Raw genomic sequence first — 22,784 nt, 5'->3', positions numbered from 1 at the left:
GAAGGTCCTCTGAGACAAAATCCTGGACTTTACAAAGTTGATAGTTTACAAAGTTCGGCACATGAAGTGCAGCTCGAACTGTGCTTTTATTTTGTAATACTCGGCATTTCCTGTTGCTGCTCACTATTGTGAACCTGACTATGCTATTTGTTAGCGGCTAACTTTCTGAAGCAAACGCATCCTGTCAGCACACAGGGTTGCCAGGTTCGGATGTCTTCATCCTCCTTTTCCAATCCTCTATCACTAAAACCCCAAAACAAGACCAGCAGCAATAAGTCCCAACCTGGCAACCAGCAGAGTCCCACCAACATTACATAACTACCCCTGCGGTCACAGCGAGCAGCTTTATATCTGAACTTTCACACATTTAAGTTTCACGATGTTGCAGACACGGACCAAACCGGACCTGTGGCTCTAAATGGAAACGAACAGGAAGAGACACTGATGATGATGATGATGATAAAGACAGTACGCGAGTGAAACTAGACGTAATCGCAAGTTCAGTTTATTAGTTGTGTCACAGCGCCACCTGCAGGCTGGACGAGGCAGAAGACTCTGGAGTAATGGTATGAAGTAAATGGTAAAACGAGGAAATTAAAAATTAAAATTTCAACAAAACTCTCGACTGATATTTAGTCCACTGAGATCAAAACATTTTTATTTCATAGAAACTCATTTTTCTTCGTAATTGAAATGTTGTAGTTTTGGTTAATATGTGTAAAGTGTATTATTGTATTTTCACTATCTATTGATTGGATTTATTTGAATGTACTGTCGTGAAGTTTGGTTTACATGTTACTGTAAATACTGTTAATCGAAGAATAAAACTACGAACAATCCTGGGTCCGTCAAAAATAAACGAAAACTTTAATATCTCGGTTTGTGCCGGTTCTTATTGATCCACCTGTGAGTCAGCAGGTTGTGTAATTCGTTTATTTGGCCTGGGCTGATCAGTATGATTAGGTATTGATTTATTTATCGGTAAGTCTATGGCGTCTTCTTTGCGGTACTGCAGGTGGCGGTAGCGAGCCCTAAAGTCGGTTCTGACTCTGGATTCTATTAGAAAAAGAAGAAGTCCCGCAAACAGATCCCGCACCACCAACAGAAGAGCAGACCGAGGAAGTGCCGCTGCCTGACGGAACCACAGGAGGTAGGAGTTCGTCTGATTTCACCGGTCTCTGTTTTTCTTCTCAGCCGGTTTTAACGGAGCTGTCCGGGTCCCGCAGTGTGTCTCTCCGGTTACATCTGTCCGTTGACACCGGTGAGGATCCGCTCCGGTACCGCCGGGAACTCGGAAGGTCACGGCCATGCTAACGTTAGCAGCTAGCCGCACAGCCCTTTCATTTTCTCGATGCCGACACCAGAGGGTCCCAAACTGTGGCCCTCGGACCCTTAGCGCGTCCTGGTTAAAATAAAAATAAAGAAACGTTGATTTGACTGTCGGTGAAGAATCCAGCTAATTCTTTGGAAAACCCACCAGACTTCGTTTAAAAATTACCAGAGTTTAACAGAATCGGGTTTTGGTTTCGTTTGGGCTGAAAGTGTGGGCGGAATAATAATAAACATCTGACCAGACCACATTTTAAAGCTCGTCTGTTCCATCAAACTCCTCAAAAATCATACACTTTGTTATGAGAGACGTTAAATGACCCAGACTGCAGTTTCTTGAATTAAGGCCAAACTCCGTTTAAAGATCGGACCATTTACGTTTTCTTGCTTCCTGTTAAACACACAAAGCTGAACTTATTTGACAGAATCTGCCTGGATTCAAAAAACAAAGTAAAAAAGGTTCAATTGTCTATGTCATTGAGGTTCAAAGTAAAACCTTGGGTTAAAGCCTTGTTGTTGTCGTCTGCAGCCCTGTCTGAATCTTTAGTCTCCGACCGGATCATGGTGCTACGGGAGGTCCCAGCCGAACACATTGCCCGTCCTCTGGGCAGGAACGAGGTCATCGGACTCCTCTTCCGCCTCACCATATTTGGAGCCGTCACCTACTTCACCATCAAGTGGATGGTGGATGCCATCGACCCCACCAGGAAGCAGAAGCTGGAGGCTCAGAAACAGGTGAGGCAGGTGACCTCTACACAAATTTCAGGGGAAAATTTAAACGTCCTGCAGGTCTTTAAAAAGTCGGTAATTCTTAATCACTCAACATGACCTGGACCTATGGATGGACCACTGAGCGGGGCCTCAAAGGTCAGGGTCTGTATGAAGTGACTGAGGTGGTTTTGTTGTGTAACTGTGATTTTTCTGTCTTTCAGGCAGAGAAGCTGATGCGTCAGATCGGTGTTAAAAACGTGAAACTGTCTGAATACGAGATGAGCATCGCAGCTCACCTGGTGGACCCGCTCAGCATGCAGGTACTTTTTCCTCCTGGGTCCTGTTCTGTTTAAACAGGTTCCACAAGCTCCACAGCAGAACAGAAAATGAAACAAGGAACATTTCAGAACATTATTGCATAATAGTTTTTCCCTGTGATCTGCTGCAGATTTACTTGATTAACTGACGATGTTTGGTCTATAAATGTTGTTTCCTGGAACAAAAGGTCACGTCTTCATTTTAGAAAGAGGAAAATCATTTTAGGCTTCAAAAGTAAATGGTCTAAACTGGTAAAGTGCTTTTCTACACTCAGGTGTACTCAAAGCAATTTTTACACTATTTGTCCACTCACCCATTCATACACTGGGGGAAAAACCACCAGGGGAGAAGCCACGGGGAGAAACTTGGGGTTCAGTGTCTTGCCCAAGGACACTTTGGCCTGTGGACCAGGGAAGCCAAGGATTGAACTACCAACCCTCTGTTCAGCTGCAGCTGACAGGATTAGTCATAAACTTTTGATTTTCATTTCATAATTCTGTGATAGTAATCAGAATATCAGGACTCCTGCTTCAACATTTGTTTTTCCTAAGGAAAAAAAAATCTGTCAATCATCAGCTGACAGTTTGTTGTTTCTGTGCACATGATAAACTAAAATAACAGGATGCAGAATGAAAAGGGGATGGAAAGTTCAGGCTCTAGTTCTCCTTTTTTCCCTGCGGGCGAATCTAAAGACGAAGCTGTGATTGTTTGTAGATTACCTGGAGAGACATCGCAGGTCTGGACGAGGTGATCACAGAGCTGAAGGAGACTGTGATCTTACCTGTTCAGAAGAGACACCTGTTCCAGGGCTCCAGACTGCTGCAGCCTCCAAAAGGTCAGAGCCACAAACACATCACGTGTTGTTGCTTCTCAGCTGTGAAAAGAACATGAACTTTACATCATAATAAAAAAGTGAGTGACAAGATGCACCTTCTGAAATGTGGTTAAATAGTGTGTGAAATAAAGTAAGAAGCAAATAAAAATGTGGGGGGTAGGAAGGACAAAGGAAGGAAAAGGGGAGTGAGGAAGGAAAGATGAGGCAGAAATGGAAGGGAAATAAAAAGCAGAGATGATGGAGGGAAACAGCTGCAGGGGGAGAGAATATGGAGTAAGAAGAAGGAAGGGAGGGAACATGGAAGAAAGCTCTGTACACAGACCATAATTCTCATGCCGTCGTCATGACAACAGGTGTGTTACTGTACGGGCCCCCGGGCTGTGGTAAAACCCTCATCGCCAAGGCGACGGCCAAAGAGGCGGGGTTTCGCTTCATCAACCTGCAGCCGAGCACATTGACAGACAAATGGTACGGAGAGTCCCAGAAACTGGCCGCCGCCGTGTTCTCATTGGCCGTCAAACTCCAGCCGTCAATCATCTTTATCGACGAGATAGGTGGAGTACACACACACACACACACACTTCATCCTGTCAGTCAAAGTGGGGCAGACAAACAGTCCAGTTCAATGCGCAGCCTCCAAAATGAACAATAGCTGTGAAACAGTCTGAACACAAACTGAACACCATCACCTTCATGAGGGACGAGTCATTGCAGGACTAGACAGACTCAGTCTGACAGGGGTTCCTAATAAACTGACCACACACAGCGCGATGATGGATAAAGTGACATCGTGTGTGTGTGTTTTCTCAGACTCATTCCTGAGGAGTCGCTCCAGCTCAGACCACGAGGCCACGGCCATGATGAAAGCTCAGTTCATGAGCCTGTGGGACGGACTGGACACAGACTACCACTGCCAGGTACACACACACACACACACACACACACACAGAGACTACCACTGCCAGGTACACACACACCTTGTCTACCTTGTCAGAAGAACCCTGTCAGGTGTTTGGTACCTGATGGGGGACGGTCATGGACGGACAGTTCTTGACATCATGTTAATGTGTTGACCTGAGACTGAGAATAAAACCAGGATGATCAAATGGTCACAACAGCTGTACCTGATCATACCTGTGATGTGTGTCAGGTGATCATCATGGGAGCCACAAACCGACCCCAGGACCTGGACTCCGCCATTCTGAGGAGGATGCCTACCAGGTTCCACATCAACCAGCCCGTACGTGTGATTTCAGGCAGGAACATGTGATTCAGGTCCAGTTATTGAGTCACATCCTAAACCTGGTTTTTGTTCCTGCAGAGTTCTCGGCAGAGGGAGCAGATCCTCAGGCTGATCCTGGACAACGAGAATGTGAGTTCGCGGTGCTGGCAAAGACACAATTTACAGGCATTATTCTGATGAAGTAACCAAGTATTTTCAATCAAGTACAATTCTGAAGTGTCAGTACTTTACCTGAGTATTTCCATGTTGTGCTACTTCATCCTTGGACTTCACTACATGTCAGAGTCAAACCCTGGACTTTTTCCTGCTCTACATTTACCTGATAACTTTAGTTCCTTTTCAGGATCAGATGGATCCAACAAAATACAGACTGATCATCAAACTTTATTGATCCCTGGGGGGAAATTCCCAAGATACCCAGCAGTATATAAAGTACTTCAAATTAGAAGTATATAAGGTAGTTAACGTCAGCTACCCGGCGGTACATAAAGTACTTCAAATTAGAAGCATATAAGGTAGTTAACGTCAGCTACCCAGCGGTACATAAAGTACTTCAAATTAGAAGTATATAAGGTAGTTAACGTCAGCTACCCAGCAGTACATAAAGTACTTCAAATTAGAAGCATATAAGGTAGTTAACGTCAGCTACCCGGCGATATATAAAGTACTTCAAATTAGAAGTATATAAGGTAGTTAACGTCAGCTACCCGGCGGTACATAAAGTACTTCAAATTAGAAGTATATAAGGTAGTTAACGTCAGCTACCCGGCGGTACATAAAGTACTTCAAATTAGAAGTATATAAGGTAGTTAACGTCAGCTACCCGGCGGTACATAAAGTACTTCAAATTAGAAGTATATAAGGTAGTTAACGTCAGCTACCCGGCGGTACATAAAGTACTTCAAATTAGAAGCATATAAGGTAGTTAACGTCAGCTACCCGGGCGGTATATAAAGTACTTCAAATTAGAAGCATATAAGGTAGTTAACGTCAGCTACCCGGCGGTACATAAAGTACTTCAAATTAGAAGTATATAAGGTAGTTAACGTCAGCTACCCAGCGGTACATAAAGTACTTCAAATTAGAAGTATATAAGGTAGTTTCTTTCTGAAGATCATTTCACACTGATCAACCCTTTTATTGGTTTCTGATCACCCCCCTCTGTCTCTGCAGGTGGACCAGGCCGTTGACCTCACCAACATCGCCAAGGAAACTGATGGCTTTTCAGGAAGTGACCTGAGAGAGATGTGTCGAGACGCCGCGCTGCTCTGCGTCCGTGACTTCGTCCACAGTCAGAACAGCAGGTACGTTGAGTTTTCCAGGGCATCCTGGCGATGAAGAGCGTGGATGTGACTTTGCTGCCGTAGTTTTCCACTAAAGCTATAAACGCTCTTCTCGTCTCTCTCAGTCCGACTGAGGACTTCATTCGTCCCATCCAGCAGTCCGACCTTCACAGGGCCATCGGTAAGATGAAGAAATCAAAATCGGCGGGCGGGCACAGCGCTCTGCTTCATGCCGCACTGGACTGAATGCCAACATGCGGATGACGTGATGCAGTCACGGGTTCGATTCCCGCCCCATTCCTCAGCTCAGTGAGAACACTGATCTGTCTGTACATGTGTTCAAATGTGTTCAACATGTGCTGCTGCTTTTTGTTTCTTTATTTAAATCAGACTTTCAGAAACAGGAAGAGAACGTGTAGGAACAGCAAGAGATGGTCCTGAAATAAAAACTACAGTTCTGTTTCTGAAAGTGAAGCCGTCAAGCTTGAGTTGCACTTGTCTGACCTTGTGTTTTGCTGCTGGTTTTCCTGTAAATAAACTCATGTAAAGACTGTTTTTAAAGATAAACACAAGTCGTCGTCATTGAACCAGAACCCAGCCGCACTGTCTCCTGTCCACCTTAGCCTCCTAAGACCGGAGCTTTGTATTTTAGATTTCTTCTAGGTGGAAACAATAAATAAAATAACCAGATATGATCTTTGAACATGAAGCATTTGTAAGTGTCCACATTTGGTAATAACAGGTTTCAGCTACACAGGATTAAGTCCATGTCCACGTATGTAGGAGGTTAAATCAGACCCGGCTGTGTTTCATGCTGTAAAATGGAAAGAACAGCTCCTGGATCTGTACACAGGTAAACTGAGCTGATAACGTCCTGCGCGTTGAAATAGCGGCTGTACCGCAGGAGGCTGATTTGAAGTGAAAATACACAGAAGTACTTCACAGACCTACACTTCACTACAAATGAGATTTTTTTTTTTTTACAAGATCAAAGTTGATGTGATGAGGACAAAGTGAATACAGGAGACTTTTGTTCTGTTTGCTCTGTGAATAAACCAACATTTATTAAAGCTTTGAATCATCTTTCAGAAGTAATTAAAGAGCACAGACTGAAACCTGACACCAACCTGAAAAAGTCTGAGCTGACATTTTTTATCCTGGAACTTGTTTTGGCACAAAGATGTTAAAACAAACGATTCACACAGGATGAGATCACTGACCAGAGCTGGTCTGGATTCACTTTGTCTCTGTAATGGGACTTTTATTGTGAAAATCCTGCATCAGACTGAAGCTGAGTGAATCTGCAAAAAGTTGAAGACACAAAGAAGCCGTCCCAGAAGCAACATGATCATAAATATGAATAAATATAAAGCTGGAATCACGTCGGAACAAACCCTGCAGTGTCAAACTGTGTCCTTCCCACCTGGGGCTGAAACAATTAAAGCGGCTGTTCACCAGAATCCAACACAACAGAGTGGACACAGAAAATCCCAGCAGTTTGTAGACGTCTGCTATTAAAACCCAAACTGCAGTATCAAAAAGCGAATGGAAAATGAATGAACGTCTTCACCTGACACCTGCACAACCTGTGGACTGGTGCTGTGTCTGACCTGGATTCTGCGGTACTGGTTTCCTGTCGTCACTCAAAGTTCAGTATTTGGTCCTCGCCCCCCGGTCCTTCCCTCGCACTCGCTGTGGAAGTCGCAGCCGTCCAGCAAGTGGCGGAAGGTGGCCCGGACGTCCCGGTACAGCGGAGCGTCCTCCAGCTCAAGCCCCGGGAATCTAACTGGAGACTCGTTGATGAGCAGCTGCAGCCGCGGCCCACGCTGGCAGTCATACAAGACAAAGAGCAGGTTGGCAGCGTACGGGACGATCTGACTGGTCCGGAAACTTCTACCTGTGGGATACATCGGGAGGGAAATGCTGAGAACACTGGCTCTCAGGGTCCTGAGTGAAAAGTGAACACACACATTGGTCTGATCCAGTGTGACTTCCACTTCCTGTGGATCTCATTATCTCTCATGTCCCTCCACAATAAACCTCCATCAATCCACAATAAACCTCCATCAATCCACTCAAAGGAAACAGAGGCTGCAGAACTTCATTGAGAATCCTACAGTTTAAGTTTCCTTCAGTATCACAGTGATCCAGAGACAGTTAGGGTCCAGGGACAGGGACATCCATGTGTTCACTGTGTCACTTCTGCTGCTTTACTGAGACACTTTGACTAATGGAAACAAATACAGGTTAAAATTCAGGTTGCAGCTCAGGGTGGATGCGGGGCTTCATACCATGCTGTGAGTGGTAGTTACTGGCGGTGGGCGGGGTCTGGTCCTTGTAGAACCCCAGCAGTGACAGCAGGGGAAGGAGGGTCTCAGCGTGCCCCACCAGGATGGAGGCTGGCTCCGGGGGCGCCTCAGTGGACCTGATGGACACCAGTTACTTTGTTGCACATTATCAATAAACCAAACTCACAACATGAAACACATGTGTCTAACAGGACCTGCTATTTATCATTGTACATTAAAGACTAAACTGCAGAGATTATCAGAAAGCAGGGAGGTCTCACAATGTCTCAGTTTCCTGAAACCATACATTAATATTTTTCTAGTGTTTCACCAGCTGGATTTTCAGTTTATTGTTGTTATTAGTGGCAGTTTCAGTTTATTGTCATTTATTTGCTTGTTTCATACACTCTGCTGTTTCCTGTGATGTCACTAACCTGCGGGGACGTCCGGCTTTGTCGAGCGTCCTGAACACATGATGGAAGAGAGGACAGCTGGACAGGCTGCTGATCACATGACCATGGGAGCGCTTCCAGTACTGCTTCAGGTCTGACTTGTACTCCAGCACCTGCAGGTAAAACACGCCCATTAACCTGACTCATACACGTCTGAAGACATGTCTGTGATTCCAGCCGTGGACTGTGATGTATGAGGGCTGAGAGGTGGCGCCAGACACCAGGAAACAGCCTTCTCACTGTGTTGCTGTGTTTGCACCTTGGCGTCACTCTCGTCAAACAGGAAGCACCACGGAGAGTGAAGGGACTTGATGGAGAGCTCGTAGGAACACAGGAAGAACGCTGCTTCAACCAGATCTACAGGAGACACAGAGGGACAAATCAATCAATCTGTTAATCAATTACCAGGCTTCTTATATTAGCTGATTATTTTGTGATGCTTTTGTGAAGCTCACAGTGTTTTCTTTGTGTGTGTGAGACCTGGTGTGAGGCGGTGGTGAGGAAGGCCCAGTCTCTCAGCCATCCTCCTCCTCACTCCCTCCATCTCCTCCCCGTGTTTGAACTTCTCCACCTCCAGCAGCGCCGTGCGGTTTTTCTCCACGCCCTCCACGTAACCACGGCAATGCTCAAAGAAACGCATCAGCTGGTCGTCCACCCCGTGGCTGTACTCGACATCTGCAGAGACACAACAACCGTTCGTCAGCTGCTGCTGCAATAAGGGGCTTCCTACATTTCCCAGAATGATCGTGAACAGTCACCACCCAGAGAGGACGAGTGTCTGCTCCTCTGACATGTGGAGATTGTTGTGATTAGTCTGCAGATTCTTTTTTGATTAATCAATGTGTCTCTGGGACCTGACCAAGGAGCAGAACTCAAAGATGTTCTGTTGACTATCTGCACATTTTGAAGCTTAGAATCTGAGAATGCTCCATTATATTGATCCAGTAACGTCACTGGGACCAGAGATCCAACAGAGAAGGAAACAAACAGCAGCAGAACCGAGCAGCAGAGACAGTGAGACTGACGACTGACCACATCTGAGCTAAGTTGCTAATTCACCGTTTCTTTGACTAAACAAGGTTCTGCTGTTGGAGGTCAGACTCAAACCAGACTCCGACAGTGTCCACACACGGTCCAAAACCAGTTCACAGTTTGTGATGAGCCTGTGGGACCAGGAGGGGGAGCTGCTGCACATCACACTTGTTCCAGCACAGAGCCTCAGTTTGATGGAGATCAGGGTTTTCAGAGACCAGGACACACAGAGGCCTGGACCCACAGTTTTCTCAGCACAGCTGTGTCCACAACGTGCCCAAGTCCATCACTTCCACCGGTGCACAGCAGCCACATACACAGCAATGTAACAGGAAATGGGACCCATCAGACCAGGTGACCTGCTCCACTGTAGGTGCTTCCAGCGGTGGACACACCCTGGGCCTGCTGTGTGGCCACATGCGTCACTCACACCTGCACAGGTGTCTGTCGGTGGAGTGTTCCCTCCACTCCAGGTGTGAGTGTCAGCAGCAACCGACGTGAGCACAGTGTCACTTCGCTCTCTGCAGGTGAACATCAACTTCTCACCTGCAGTGACCTGTCAGCTCGCAGGCGGAGCTGCGTCGTGTCTCACCGTGAGCGTCCCAGTGCTGCCGCAGACCCTCCTGAAACGCCTCCACGCTGCTCACACAGCGGTGCTTAGAGCTGCTCAGGAAACTGATCCTCCCCCTCCTCAGGTTCTCCTCCGACAGCAGAGACGGAAACAGGACGGCCAGACGCCTCGCCAGCTGACGGAGGTCCTCCCTGCCCTTCGCCACCAGCTGCCCTGAGGAGGAGGAGTTGGTTTAATTTAGTCACGTTTAGCCCGACACGTCAGCAGGTTATCAGGACGTTTTCAGGATTCAGATGTTTTACTGGAAAACTTTCAGGCTTTACAAAAGTTTATACCTAATGTGATTTTCAGGAATATTCCAGCTGTTAAATATGTGCAATATGAGGAATATTCCAGCTGTTTGATTAGTCAGAGATCAATACAAATATTATGAGGAATCCTTGTTCCTGGTTCTGCTTCCTGGTTCTGTCCATTTGCGGTGAGACCTGGAAGAGATTTTACCGAACCGGCGATCTCACCGTCCATGTCCTCGGTGTACCAGGTCTCCCATTGGGTCTGGACGTCCTGTAGCCAGCGCTCCGAGCCTCGGGAAGCTTCTTTCCGGACCAGCTCGCTCAGTTTCTGGATCCTACGTATGTTCTTGACGGTCGGATACCGGCTGCCGTGCCTGATGACCGCGGTCAGGTGGACCGGGGAGCACCGCTCGGCGGACGGAGGTTTCAACACCGACGGGCGGACGGACAAAGCGTCCCGCAGCAGGTGCGGGTTCACCTCCTCGTACCGGGTCTTGGTGCCGAAGTAAGCGGCGATGGGCGGAATGTCCTGGACCGCCAGGGACGAACAGGACATGTGGGTCAGAAGCAGGCCGAGAGCCGCGGCCAGAAACCCGTTTGTGGGCAGTGGACCGGGGAACATGTCGAGGACTGGACCCGCCGCTTTTCTTTGCTTTGTTGATGTTCCGGGTTCCGGTTACCTTTGACCTCTCCGTTCTACCGCTCAGAGAAACTTCCGGGAGGTTTTAAACCGAATTTTTTAATAAAAACAATTTAAACTTTAATTAACTACAAAGTTTGACTCTGTCTCAGTCTGACTTCACGTTGTTTGAAAAACAGAAACAACTTCCGCCAAACAAAAGGCACAGCTTCCGTTTAACGGTAACCAAAATAAAAGCATAAACAAAGCAGTGTTTCCGTTTGTTACTTTCATAATAAAATTTTAAGACGAAGAAAAAGCGATTTACAGTATGAATCAGGTATCAATAAAAATATTGATTGGTCCCTACTTGTATTATTTGAACATATTTAGAGTGGGAGAAAACAAGATTGAGAATTTTAAATAAAAGAAAGTATAAATGATATTGTCGCTGTACAACTGACCAAATATGAGGAATCCATATTAAACCATGTATAGTAAATAGTAGAGCCCAGAGTACTGGTGCAGACACAGTGAAGAGTGTCATGGTACCAGAATGGCCCCTCATAGACTTTGGCACAGGGTCCTGGTCTCTGAGAAAACTCAAAAGCCATCAAAACCCACAGCATTGATCAAGCTGCTTTAACTACAAGTATCAGCTGAACTATAACAGAACAGCCAATGATAATAACTGTTCTATGGCCTGCAAATTAACCTGATGTGGACCAGGTGAGTCTGGATGTTCCCATGGTAACTGAGGACTCCTTGTTTAGTTATTTTAGAAAATACAAAAGGGTCATTGCTGCCACACGTGGAAACTGAAGATGGAGTGAGTCCACCTGGGTCCTGCATCCACAGACACAGGGAGCATGAGGCTGGGAAGGACCCTGGTGGGGTCTCACAAGGCAAGTGGTCCCTGGAGGACTGGGGCCACTGAACATTTTAGTCTTCTTGCATTTTCAATTCCAATCGTAAATGTTAAGCTCTCACCTGCACCTCCATCGATGAATCCAGACACATTCAGGCAGGAGTATTCACGAATATTCAGGTTATTCAGTATTCAGTATTATTAGTATTATTAAAACTTTGCTGATTGATAGAACATAAACTGTTTTGGTACCTGTTGTTGATAATACTCATGTGCTTTTACCTCAGTATGACCCCAACCCTAACCCTAACCATGCCTCCTGTTATATATATACAAAAGAAGCTTCACACTGACATGTGGAGCCGCCAGTAACTCATCAATTGATCCAAAACTGATCCCGGTGATCGATCAGGTACCGTTAAGAGAAGTGTTGAAGAAAAACTGGAAACTTCTGCAGAGCAGAAACTGAGAGGGAAGGGTCAGGCCTCAGGGTAAGAGATGAATACCCACTGATCAATACCTGATCAGACCACAGAGGACATTTAACCATTTAAATAGATTGTTTAAAAGCTCATCAGAATAAAATGTTAAAGAATAAACAATTTTGAGAGAGAATTTGAGAAGTTCTGGTGTTTTGTTGTGGTTCTGTGTGTGTGATATCTCAGGTATGTTTTATAAGGAGGTGAACAGTCAGTAACTCACAGGAGGTGACAGGTAGAACAGGTTTGTTACAGTAACAAGTCAGACAGGTACATTCACTACACTCAGCCACGTTTACCTACAATACTGTTGTTGGTGAGGAAGAACCATGCGAGCCAGGTCAGCGGTGTGGCTCCCTGCTGTGTTTTTAATAGTTTTTGGACAACAATGGAGGTCTACGGCACAGACCCATAAGCTGAACCAGGTTAAGCTGAAGACACCACATTCACTGGTGCTGTCAGTCTCTGGATGGGATCTGGACTCTGACACACACACAGAATCAGCTGTTGCAGTGACAACAGTTCCAGAAAATATTTTTGTTAAAGAAACAGGAAAATGTGTAGATTTTGCTTTAATTTAAATGTTTATGTGCGTTTTGTGTTCTGCAGGACAGTTTGCTGAGTACATGTCAAACATAAATAGTCTGGTTCGACCTGTCCATCTGGGTGTGCTTCTTCTTGGACACCTGACACCCGGCACACCCCACAGTGTGTCAGTCTGAAACATCATGTCTTGCCTGGGCTTGTTTTGGGGGTGTTGCGTGTGGTACATGAAGCGCTTCCTGTCACAGCTGCACATGTTAGATAAAGGAGGGAGCGTTTGGTTCGAAGATGAGCAGACAGACGGCACACACACATCGGAGGACAAATGGGTCTAAGATCAAATGCTCCTGTGGACTGGGGGGCGCTTGGTTAATATCTGCTGACCTCCAGAGTTCACACTGAGGCTGGTTAATGATTGCAGCTCAGCTGGTGACTTATTGACTGAAGACACTTTTTAGCTCCAGTTTCAGACAAACAGACACAGTGTGTGTCAAGTGTCACTCTGGGCCCATTCGAAGCCAGAGGATGGAGGATGCTTCTTTTAAACTTTACTCAGCACCAGTGTCCTCGTTTTTATTCTGGTTTCTTTCACTGAAACCTGCTCGGCTCCACCTGCTTTAATTTTCTGCTCAACTTCTTGGACCGATTGTTTTTCTTGGCTCTGCTGGTCAGCTCCGCCGGCTGGTGTCTGTCTCCACCTGCATGTTTTGGATGGAGACATGGAGCTTCAGGTTAGATCGAACTGCACGCTTTAAATCCACTGGTCTTTGAAGTGACAACAAGCCCTCAGACTGCATCTTAAGGACAAACTCATCAAAACCAGACCGGGGGCAGAGGCCAGTTCAGTTTCTGTAGCTGCAGCAATGGTTGATGGGAAGCGGTCGAGCAGCGGGGTGTCTCCACCGGACGGCGGATGGGGCTGGGTGATCATTGGCTGTTGCTTCATGGTGACGGTCTGCACACGAGCAGTGACCAGGTAACCAACAGTGGTACACCTGTACAGTCCAGTGTTGCTTTTTCTGTATTCAGAGGTGTTCCTAATATTCTGACCATCTGATGTATGTAAACAGGAAGGACAGAAACCGAATAAATCCTAATAAAATTAAATAGAATATTACCTGAATTTCATGTAAATACATTTTCTTCAATTTCACATCTGAAACAGGTTCGAACTTTGTGTTCACTTCTCTGTCACAAAAGCGATGATGAGTTTCTTTTATTCTGGTACGACAGCGTCTTAACGTCGTGTTGCAAAAACAAAAAAGTTATTCTGAGAATATAAAAGTGCGAATATTCTCACATTATTCTGTTGTAATACCTGATCTGCTGCTCTGCAAATACTGTTTCACTGACTGAGGAGTTGAGGCCAAATAACAGAACCATCTGTCAGTGTAACAGAGTCCAGTCCGACAGCAGCACAACTACACAGGGGTTCCTGATAAACCGACTGGGTCCTGTCTCAAACTGCAGCTCAAGCGTTTAAGAAAAGTTAAACTGTGTCAGCTGCTTCATGCAGCTTGATTTTCTGATGTGAAGACAAGAGTGAGTGCCTGTTTCTGTCAGCACCACACACACACACACACACACACACACACACACAGGTTGTTGTAAACATGTTTTTACAGGTCAGCTGTTCTCCTTTAACATCCTGCCTACATTTGCAGGTCAGTACAAGTAATACAGCAGAGGAAGAAATACTCAGCTCCTTTACTGCAGTAACAGTAGAAATACCGCAGAGTAAAAATCCTCTGGTCTGAATATAAGCCCTGCATTCAAAATGTTACTGCAGTAAAAGTTCAAAAGTTGCAGCATCTACCTTATATACTTCTAATTTGAAGTACTTTATATACCGCTGGGTAGCTGACGTTAACTACCTTATGTACTTCTAATTTGAAGTACTTTATATACTGCTGGGTAGCTGACGTTAACTACCTCATGTACTTCTAATTTGAAGTACTTTATATACCGCCGGGTAGTTGACGTTAACTACCTTATGTACTTCTAATTTGAAGTACTTTATATACTGCTGGGTAGCTGACGTTAACTACCTCATGTACTTCTAATTTGAAGTACTTTATATACCGCCGGGTAGTTGACGTTAACTACCTTATGTACTTCTAATTTGAAGTACTTTATATACTGCTGGGTAGCTGACGTTAACTACCTCATATACTTCTAATTTGAAGTACTTTATATACCGCTGGGTAGCTGACGTTAACTACCTTATATACTTCTAATTTGAAGTACTTTATATACTGCTGGGTAGCTGACGTTAACTACCTCATATACTTCTAATTTGAAGTACTTTATATACTGCTGGGTAGCTGACGTTAACTACCTCATATACTTCTAATTTGAAGTACTTTATATACTGCTGGGTAGCTGACGTTAACTACCTCATATACTTCTAATTTGAAGTACTTTATATACCGCTGGGTAGCTGACGTTAACTACCTCATATACTTCTAATTTGAAGTACTTTATATACCGCTGGGTAGCTGACGTTAACTACCTCATATACTTCTAATTTGAAGTACTTTATATACTGCTGGGTAGCTGACGTTAACTACCTCATATACTTCTAATTTGAAGTACTTTATATACTGCTGGGTAGCTGACGTTAACTACCTCATATACTTCTAATTTGAAGTACTTTATATACTGCTGGGTAGCTGACGTTAACTACCTCATATACTTCTAATTTGAAGTACTTTATATACCGCTGGGTAGCTGACGTTAACTACCTTATATACTTCTAATTTGAAGTACTTTATATACCGCCGGGTAGCTGACGTTAACTACCTTATATACTTCTAATTTGAAGTACTTTATATACTGCTGGGTAGCTGACGTTAACTACCTCATGTACTTCTAATTTGAAGTACTTTATATACCGCCGGGTAGTTGACGTTAACTACCTTATGTACTTCTAATTTGAAGTACTTTATATACTGCTGGGTAGCTGACGTTAACTACCTCATATACTTCTAATTTGAAGTACTTTATATACCGCTGGGTAGCTGACGTTAACTACCTCATATACTTCTAATTTGAAGTACTTTATATACCGCTGGGTAGCTGACGTTAACTACCTCATATACTAATTTGAAGTACTTTATATACCGCTGGGTAGCTGACGTTAACTACCTTATGTACTTCTAATTTGAAGTACTTTATATACCGCCGGGTAGCTGACGTTAACTACCTTATATACTTCTAATTTGAAGTACTTTATATACCGCCGGGTAGCTGACGTTAACTACCTTATATACTTCTAATTTGAAGTACTTTATATACTGCTGGGTAGCTGACGTTAACTACCTTATATACTTCTAATTTGAAGTACTTTATATACTGCTGGGTAGCTGACGTTAACTACCTCATATACTTCTAATTTGAAGTACTTTATATACCGCCGGGTAGCTGACGTTAACTACCTCATATACTTCTAATTTGAAGTACTTTATATACCGCTGGGTAGCTGACGTTAACTACCTCATATACTAATTTGAAGTACTTTATATACTGCTGGGTAGCTGACGTTAACTACCTCATATACTTCTAATTTGAAGTACTTTATATACCGCTGGGTAGCTGACGTTAACTACCTCATATACTAATTTGAAGTACTTTATATATTGCTGGGTAGCTGACGTTAACTACCTCATATACTTCTAATTTGAAGTACTTTATATACCGCTGGGTAGCTGACGTTAACTACCTCATATACTAATTTGAAGTACTTTATATACTGCTGGGTAGCTGACGTTAACTACCTTATGTACTTCTAATTTGAAGTACTTTATATACCGCCGGGTAGTTGACGTTAACTACCTTATGTACTTCTAATTTGAAGTACTTTATATACCGCCGGGTAGCTGACGTTAACTACCTTATATACTTCTAATTTGAAGTACTTTATGTACCGCTGGGTAGCTGACGTTAACTACCTCATATACTTCTAATTTGAAGTACTTTATATACCGCTGGGTAGCTGACGTTAACTACCTCATATACTTCTAATTTGAAGTACTTTATATACTGCTGGGTAGCTGACGTTAACTACCTCATATACTTCTAATTTGAAGTACTTTATATACCGCTGGGTAGCTGACGTTAACTACCTCATATACTTCTAATTTGAAGTACTTTATATACCGCTGGGTAGCTGACGTTAACTACCTCATATACTTCTAATTTGAAGTACTTTATATACTGCAGTGATTAGATGTACGTGTCGGCTTGGAATTTCTGTCGTTGACTGATTGACTCTCTCTCCACGCCAAACCGGGGGCAGTGTGGCCCCAAACACGAGCTCCAACACGTTGGTCAGCAAACACCACATCCTGCAATTGTGTCCTGCGCTCAGACGCTGAACTGTCCCTCTGGTTCTACACATGCAGACAAATGCAAACATGCAGTTTCACAGTGAGCAGCTCTGACTACAGGGACACGTGACTGGTTTCCTGGTTAAAGTGACAGCTCACACAAACAGCGGCGTGAACCGGCTGACCCCACACACTGAGCAGCTGTGACACATTAAAAGAACCTAAGGCCTCAGCTTGAGACTCTAGCAGCTGAGTCCCAGGTTCTCACTTTGTCTCACCTAGAGTTTAGTCTGTACTGTACATGTTCATCTGTTCTACCTGTTTCCTCAGGATGCTGCGTTGTGCAGAAATTTAATGCTGCTGCCGTTTCCTCGACACCAAAAACACTGTGACGACCTCCAGTGTCGTGGTTTGTGTTTATGTTGCGAAAAAGCAGAAACTGAGAGGAAGATTTTCTATTTTCTATGCAGTACAAGCATGACAGCTACCCACAGCTGTTTATGCAGGTGTTTACATATGGATAACAAGCGAGTACGTTAGTGGCCTGAGGTGCAATGAACTGCTCTACAGACCTGCCCCATGTCATTACAGACTTTTCATGAACAAACATAAACAAAACAAACACACATATGCACTTTGCATGTCCTGTATGAGCAGAATGTGAGAAAACAGTAATAATGATCAGGCGTATGGACGTTGGTTTCAAACACTGAACTCTGTTTAGCTCCAAAATGAAGCTCTGATCGAATCTTTAACTCGCGTTCTTTGTACAGTGAATGTGCCCAGTTAAAGTAAGAACTGGTGTTACTGGAACAACCAGTTCACCTTCAGCGGGGCAGTCGTGGCCTAATGGATAGGGAGTCGGACTTGTTACCTGAAAATTGCAAGTTTGAGTCTCAGGCACGTAGCGAACAGCCAGCTCCCTGTCCACCTTCAATACCACGATTGAGGTGAGACCCTTGAGCAAGGTACCGGACCCCCAACTGCTCCCCGGGTGCTGCAGCCAAGCAGCTGGGGGTCCGGTGGGTGCATGGTGTGTGTGTGTTCACTTGCTGTCTGTGTGTGCACTTGGGATTGGGTTAAAAAGCAGAGCATACTTGGCCAGTTAAGTCACTTTCAGTAACCTGAGGTGCAACACTCACTACTGCAGGTAAAATTCAGTCAGGACCAGCAGGGTGAAAGATGCTGTCATTTCTGTCCTGTCCAGAAATGCAGTTTTTCCCTCCATGTCTGTAGGGAACATTCCTCTGACCTGCTGCTCTGATCGATAACCACTGACGACCGATCGATAACCATTAGCGACCGATCGATAACCATTAATGACTGATTGATAACCGCTGACTGACAGGACGTGGCTTCCTGTGTGTCTGCAGGTGCATCTCCATCTTCTTCGTGGAGTTTCAGGCTCATTTTGGAGCCGACTACGCTGCCACATCCTGGATCCACAGCTTGGTGGACTGCAGCACCATGCTCTTTGGTCAGTACTGCAGCACCTGCCCAGCCAGAGTACACACTACACTAGTACTGCTGTAGTTATTATTACACAAGTACTGAAAATACTACCTGTACGTGTGCCTAGAGGTGTAATCCTACAGTAATACCAGGAGTTGTAGCAGTAGAAGGATTAAATGAGGACAAACCCCCCATGTGTGTCTGCAGCTCCTGTCAGCAGCCTGGTGGGGAACCGCTGGTCCTGCCGGGTGGCGGTGATAGTTGGCGGAATCCTCTCCTCCTGCGGCCTCCTGCTCAGCTCCTTCAGCACCAGCCTGGTGCTGCTCTACTTCAGCCTGGGCATCCTGACAGGTCGCCTTCACTTTTAAAAGAACTAATCCACAAACTGCCCCCTGTTTAAAAAACTTCAGACTATACAAACATCCTCACCTTGTCACGTGTCTGCTCTTTCCAGGTTTTGGCTTCGCCCTCTGCTACACCCCCGCCATCGCCATGGTCGGTCGTTACTTCCGGCAGAGGAAGGCGTTGGCCTACGGGATCGCCATGTCGGGCAGCGGGATTGGGACCTTCGTGCTGGCTCCGCTCGTGCAGCTGTTCATCGAGCTGTACTCGTGGAGGGGGGCGCTGCTCATCCTCAGCGGCTTTGTGAGCAACCTGTGCGTCTGCGGCGCGCTGCTCCGACCAATCGCACTGCAGGAGGAAGAGGCAGAGCGGGAGGAGTCGGTGTGGGAGGCGCAACCTGGTGAACGTAATGAATAGCTCATGGAGTAACTGTAACTACTACAATTAATGAAGTAATGTGTGATATTACTGCGTTGTCACCTACAATGTTCACAGAAGCAAAGAGTTGAAGTCCATCAGCTCCACCTGTCTCCTCCTGCAGGTAACATCTCACCGCAGGATGTCGAGCTCACAGGAGAATCCAAAGTATCGAACCAGCTTATGCTATCAGGCAAATCGCCACCCCTGCCACCAAGAAATTCCGCCCCTCACCTGACCAGGAGGCGGTGCTTCGCTTCCTGCTTTCTGTCCAACAAGGAATACCGCTTCCTGCTGCAGCCGGATTTCCTGGGTCTGGCCCTGTCCTTCCTGTTTCTGGCCACCGGCTGCAACCTCCCCTTTGTCTTCCTGGTGCCGTACGCCCTGAAAGCAGGTGTCAGCAACCAGCACGCCGCCTTCCTCGTGTCCATTATGGGCATCCTCGACATCGTGGGAAACATCACCTTCGGCTGCCTGATGGACCACAGGTACGACCTGACCTACTTGTGGGTAGACATGCGTTTCCATTGCTGGGGGGGGGGGCTCCCAGTAACACAATTCAGAAACTCTACACTTCATATAATGAACCAAAGAAAATCAAACTGTGCCTAAGAAACAATCTTCAGGATCCAAAAACAATGAACTTAAATATTTAAGTCAACATCATTAAAAAAAAAATCAATGGCGAAACCAAATCCTCCTCCCAGTTTTCATTTCTGCTGCTGAAACAACAACGTTCAGGGTTTGTCCAGGTTCGGGTTAAAACTAAGACAGAACTTCAAGGTGACACCGACCAGACCTGCAGCTGAAAGTTAATTAACAAGTTTCAAGTCCATTAAAAGTCAGTTTCTTTCTGTTAATTTCCCATTAGTCATTATTTCCTGGAACATTCCTGATAATCGACTCGTTTAACCGTGAAACGGGAGCTGCACAAATGGACCAAAGAATATATGGACCAGTTAAAAATTAACTGAAGGTCAGAGGTCTGCAGCACCAGAACCTCTGGACACATTTCACCAAAAATCACCTACAAAACTACAGAACTGACCCAAATATTTAAGACTTTTGTATTTACAAATCAGAGACACATTCACTTCCTGTGGCTGCTTTATGGTTGTCCAGGTGTGTTCGGCGGTACCGTCTGGCCTGTTACATCTTCTCCGTGGGGATGGAGGGTCTCTGCTGCCTCTTTGCTCCGTTGCTTCAGTCCTTCCCGCTCTTCATTCCCTTCGCCGCCCTCTACGGCTACTTCGACGGCGCCTACGTGGCTCTGATCCCCGTAATGACGTCGGACGTGGTGGGAGTTGCGTACCTGTCCTCAGCACTGGGTGTGGTCTACTTCCTCCATGCCATCCCCTACCTGATCAGCCCGCCCATTGGAGGTGAGGAAACCTGGTTTCATTCATACAAAGGTGGAAGATTGTGACTTTAACACTTTAACCTTGTTAAACAAGATGTTAACAGAATGGGGTTAGCTGTTTATGCTAAGCTCTGCTAACGAGCTGAGGTACTGCTCCCTACTGCAGTAACAGTAAAAATCCTGTACTCCATGTAAAAGTCCTGCATTCAAAATGTTACTGCAGTAAAAGTACAGAAGTAAACAGTTGGTTGAAGTATAAAATTAAACCTTGTGCTGCTGGAACTCTTCTTCTCTTGTCTGCAGGCTGGTTGGTCGACGTCACAGGAAGCTACACACCCACCTTCCTCCTCAGTGGTGCCACCTTGCTGGCCAGCGCGGTCGTCCTCTGCACCCTGGTCTGGATTCGCCGCTGCCGTCGCCATGGACACCAATTACAAGTCCCGCCCCCTGAGCCTGCCCAACCAATTAGACTGCTTTGTTCACTTTAATGAGGAGACTCAAGCCACCGTCTCGAGAAAAACCACCAATCAGTTATCGATTCTAAAGACCAGAGTCAGCTGTCAATCAAAATGTTTTCAGCACAAGCATGTTAGACTGTTTAGTGTAAATTTATTTACATAAATTATAAACACATGTAGTGATGCTGATAATCATGCTCTTTCATTTTGGATCCGCAGGGGGCCAAAATATATATATATATATATATATCATGAATCCATTTGTTGCGTGAGAAGCTGTTGGTTATTTTGTCCTCCATATTTTTACCAATGAGGCCTAAAAACACAAACAGAATGATGAGGAATTATTTTTACACAGGGAATTTAACAAAACGTTGTACTGTAGGAAACGCATTTGTGCAGATCAGGCCGTTTTGTGGACCATGCACATTTTTTAGCAGAAATCAGTGCACAAAGATTTCTTGGTTTATGATTCAACCCTGAATGCACCGCTGAGATTTTAGATGTGTCAGAAACAAACAAAAAAAAAGTAGACGTTGCTGTTGTTTCAGTTATTGATCTCACTGAGTTTTAGGGTCTGGGTCGACCAGAACTGGGTGTGTGTAGAGGATTTCATTGTTTTCAGAGGTACTGTATGTCTTTAAATTCAGTTTCACTCAAACAGGTTTGAAATAAAACAAGTCACTGTGACGGTTTAGAAACATTTTTCTATGCTGTTTCACAAAAACTTCACATTAAAACACTTGTCTGACTGTGGAGCTTCCTGTTGATGTCAAAATAAGACTCAGGTACGTTAAAGACGCTAGTGTGTACAGTGAATCCTAAAAAGCCGTGAGATGAAATCGAGCTGTTTGTGGCAGAGGCTGCTGTTCTACATTAGAACACTGACAGAAACTAGTCAGTGTTGTTACAGATATCCATTTTTCACTGAAACTGATAATTAAAGGTACATTCTGTCAAAGCCATGTTTGTGTCCTCATTTTATCTGCTAGGAAAGTACAACTAATTTTATTCTGTATTTTTCTTTTAAACTGTTTAAAACAAAACTGCATCAGTCCTTCTTTCTGACATCCAGTCTGCCGAAGACCTGAGTCTTTAAAAGCACCTCTGAAATATATTGGTTCAGATTTAAACTAAACCTGGATTGTGACTCAGAGCTCATGACTGATTAACAAGAGATGATCATTTGTGACTTTCAAGTTTTCCTGGTTTCAACAAAGTTCAGTTTATTTTAAAGGTTAAACCTGGTGTTATTCCACTGGTTTCCGTTTGTGAAGAAAAACTGTGACATGAGTGTCGTTTCACTACTTTCCAGGTTGCTTCTGTCAAAGCTGCAGCTTATTGAAATACAACCTCAACTTGCTAAAAATGAGCTGACATATGATCATTAATAACCTCCATCACCATTTAATCATAGCTTTACTTTTTTTTTTTAAATCACTTCTAATTTGAAAGCCCACACATTTATCTGGGGCTTGTTTTTAGTCTTTTGCATAACGTTGGAAACATTTTTGCATTTGTCCCTTTTCAGCTGCCGTAGACACATAACAGTTCAAACAGGTG

General features: G+C 44.8%; 3 protein-coding genes across 4 annotated transcripts; 2 read left to right on the top strand and 1 right to left on the bottom strand.

The window, feature by feature from the left end:
* The first annotated feature begins 1,051 nt into the window (after positions 1-1,051).
* atad1b (ATPase family AAA domain containing 1b) lies at positions 1,052-6,428 on the top strand. Of its 2 annotated transcripts, none has more exons than XM_026315698.1 (10): positions 1,052-1,150; positions 1,859-2,064; positions 2,262-2,360; positions 3,073-3,193; positions 3,547-3,747; positions 4,004-4,110; positions 4,344-4,433; positions 4,515-4,565; positions 5,610-5,740; positions 5,845-6,428. In XM_026315698.1, the coding sequence occupies exons 2-10, from the start codon at positions 1,891-1,893 to the stop codon at positions 5,963-5,965; spliced, it is 1,095 nt and encodes a 364-aa protein (XP_026171483.1). In that variant the 5' UTR covers positions 1,052-1,150; positions 1,859-1,890; the 3' UTR covers positions 5,966-6,428. The 2 variants fall into 2 exon arrangements, with proteins under 2 accessions (XP_026171483.1, XP_026171484.1); XM_026315699.1 differs by lacking the exon at positions 1,052-1,150 and adding an exon at positions 1,241-1,261.
* Positions 6,429-6,752: 324 nt separating this feature from the next.
* On the bottom strand, positions 6,753-11,170 carry minpp1b (multiple inositol-polyphosphate phosphatase 1b). The gene is made up of 7 exons (XM_026315697.1): positions 10,581-11,170; positions 10,084-10,275; positions 8,940-9,134; positions 8,719-8,816; positions 8,442-8,572; positions 8,011-8,144; positions 6,753-7,616 (listed from the first exon to the last, which is right to left on the bottom strand). Exons 1-7 carry the CDS (start codon positions 10,975-10,977, stop codon positions 7,363-7,365), a joined length of 1,401 nt encoding a protein of 466 aa, XP_026171482.1. The 5' UTR covers positions 10,978-11,170; the 3' UTR covers positions 6,753-7,362.
* A 1,945-nt stretch (positions 11,171-13,115) lies between these two features.
* On the top strand, positions 13,116-22,186 carry slc16a12b (solute carrier family 16 member 12b). Its single transcript, XM_026316370.2, has 7 exons — positions 13,116-13,840; positions 18,566-18,669; positions 18,852-18,995; positions 19,099-19,392; positions 19,528-19,891; positions 20,526-20,785; positions 21,067-22,186. The coding sequence occupies exons 1-7, from the start codon at positions 13,728-13,730 to the stop codon at positions 21,249-21,251; spliced, it is 1,464 nt and encodes a 487-aa protein (XP_026172155.1). The 5' UTR covers positions 13,116-13,727; the 3' UTR covers positions 21,252-22,186.
* The last annotated feature ends 598 nt before the right edge of the window (positions 22,187-22,784 follow it).

The sequence above is a fragment of the Mastacembelus armatus genome, chromosome 19 (assembly GCF_900324485.2).
Source record: "Mastacembelus armatus chromosome 19, fMasArm1.2, whole genome shotgun sequence".
Taxonomy (NCBI): Eukaryota; Metazoa; Chordata; class Actinopteri; order Synbranchiformes; family Mastacembelidae; genus Mastacembelus; species Mastacembelus armatus.
Note: the sequence above shows the minus strand (reverse complement) of the source record. Positions and strands in the feature narration are given on the sequence as shown.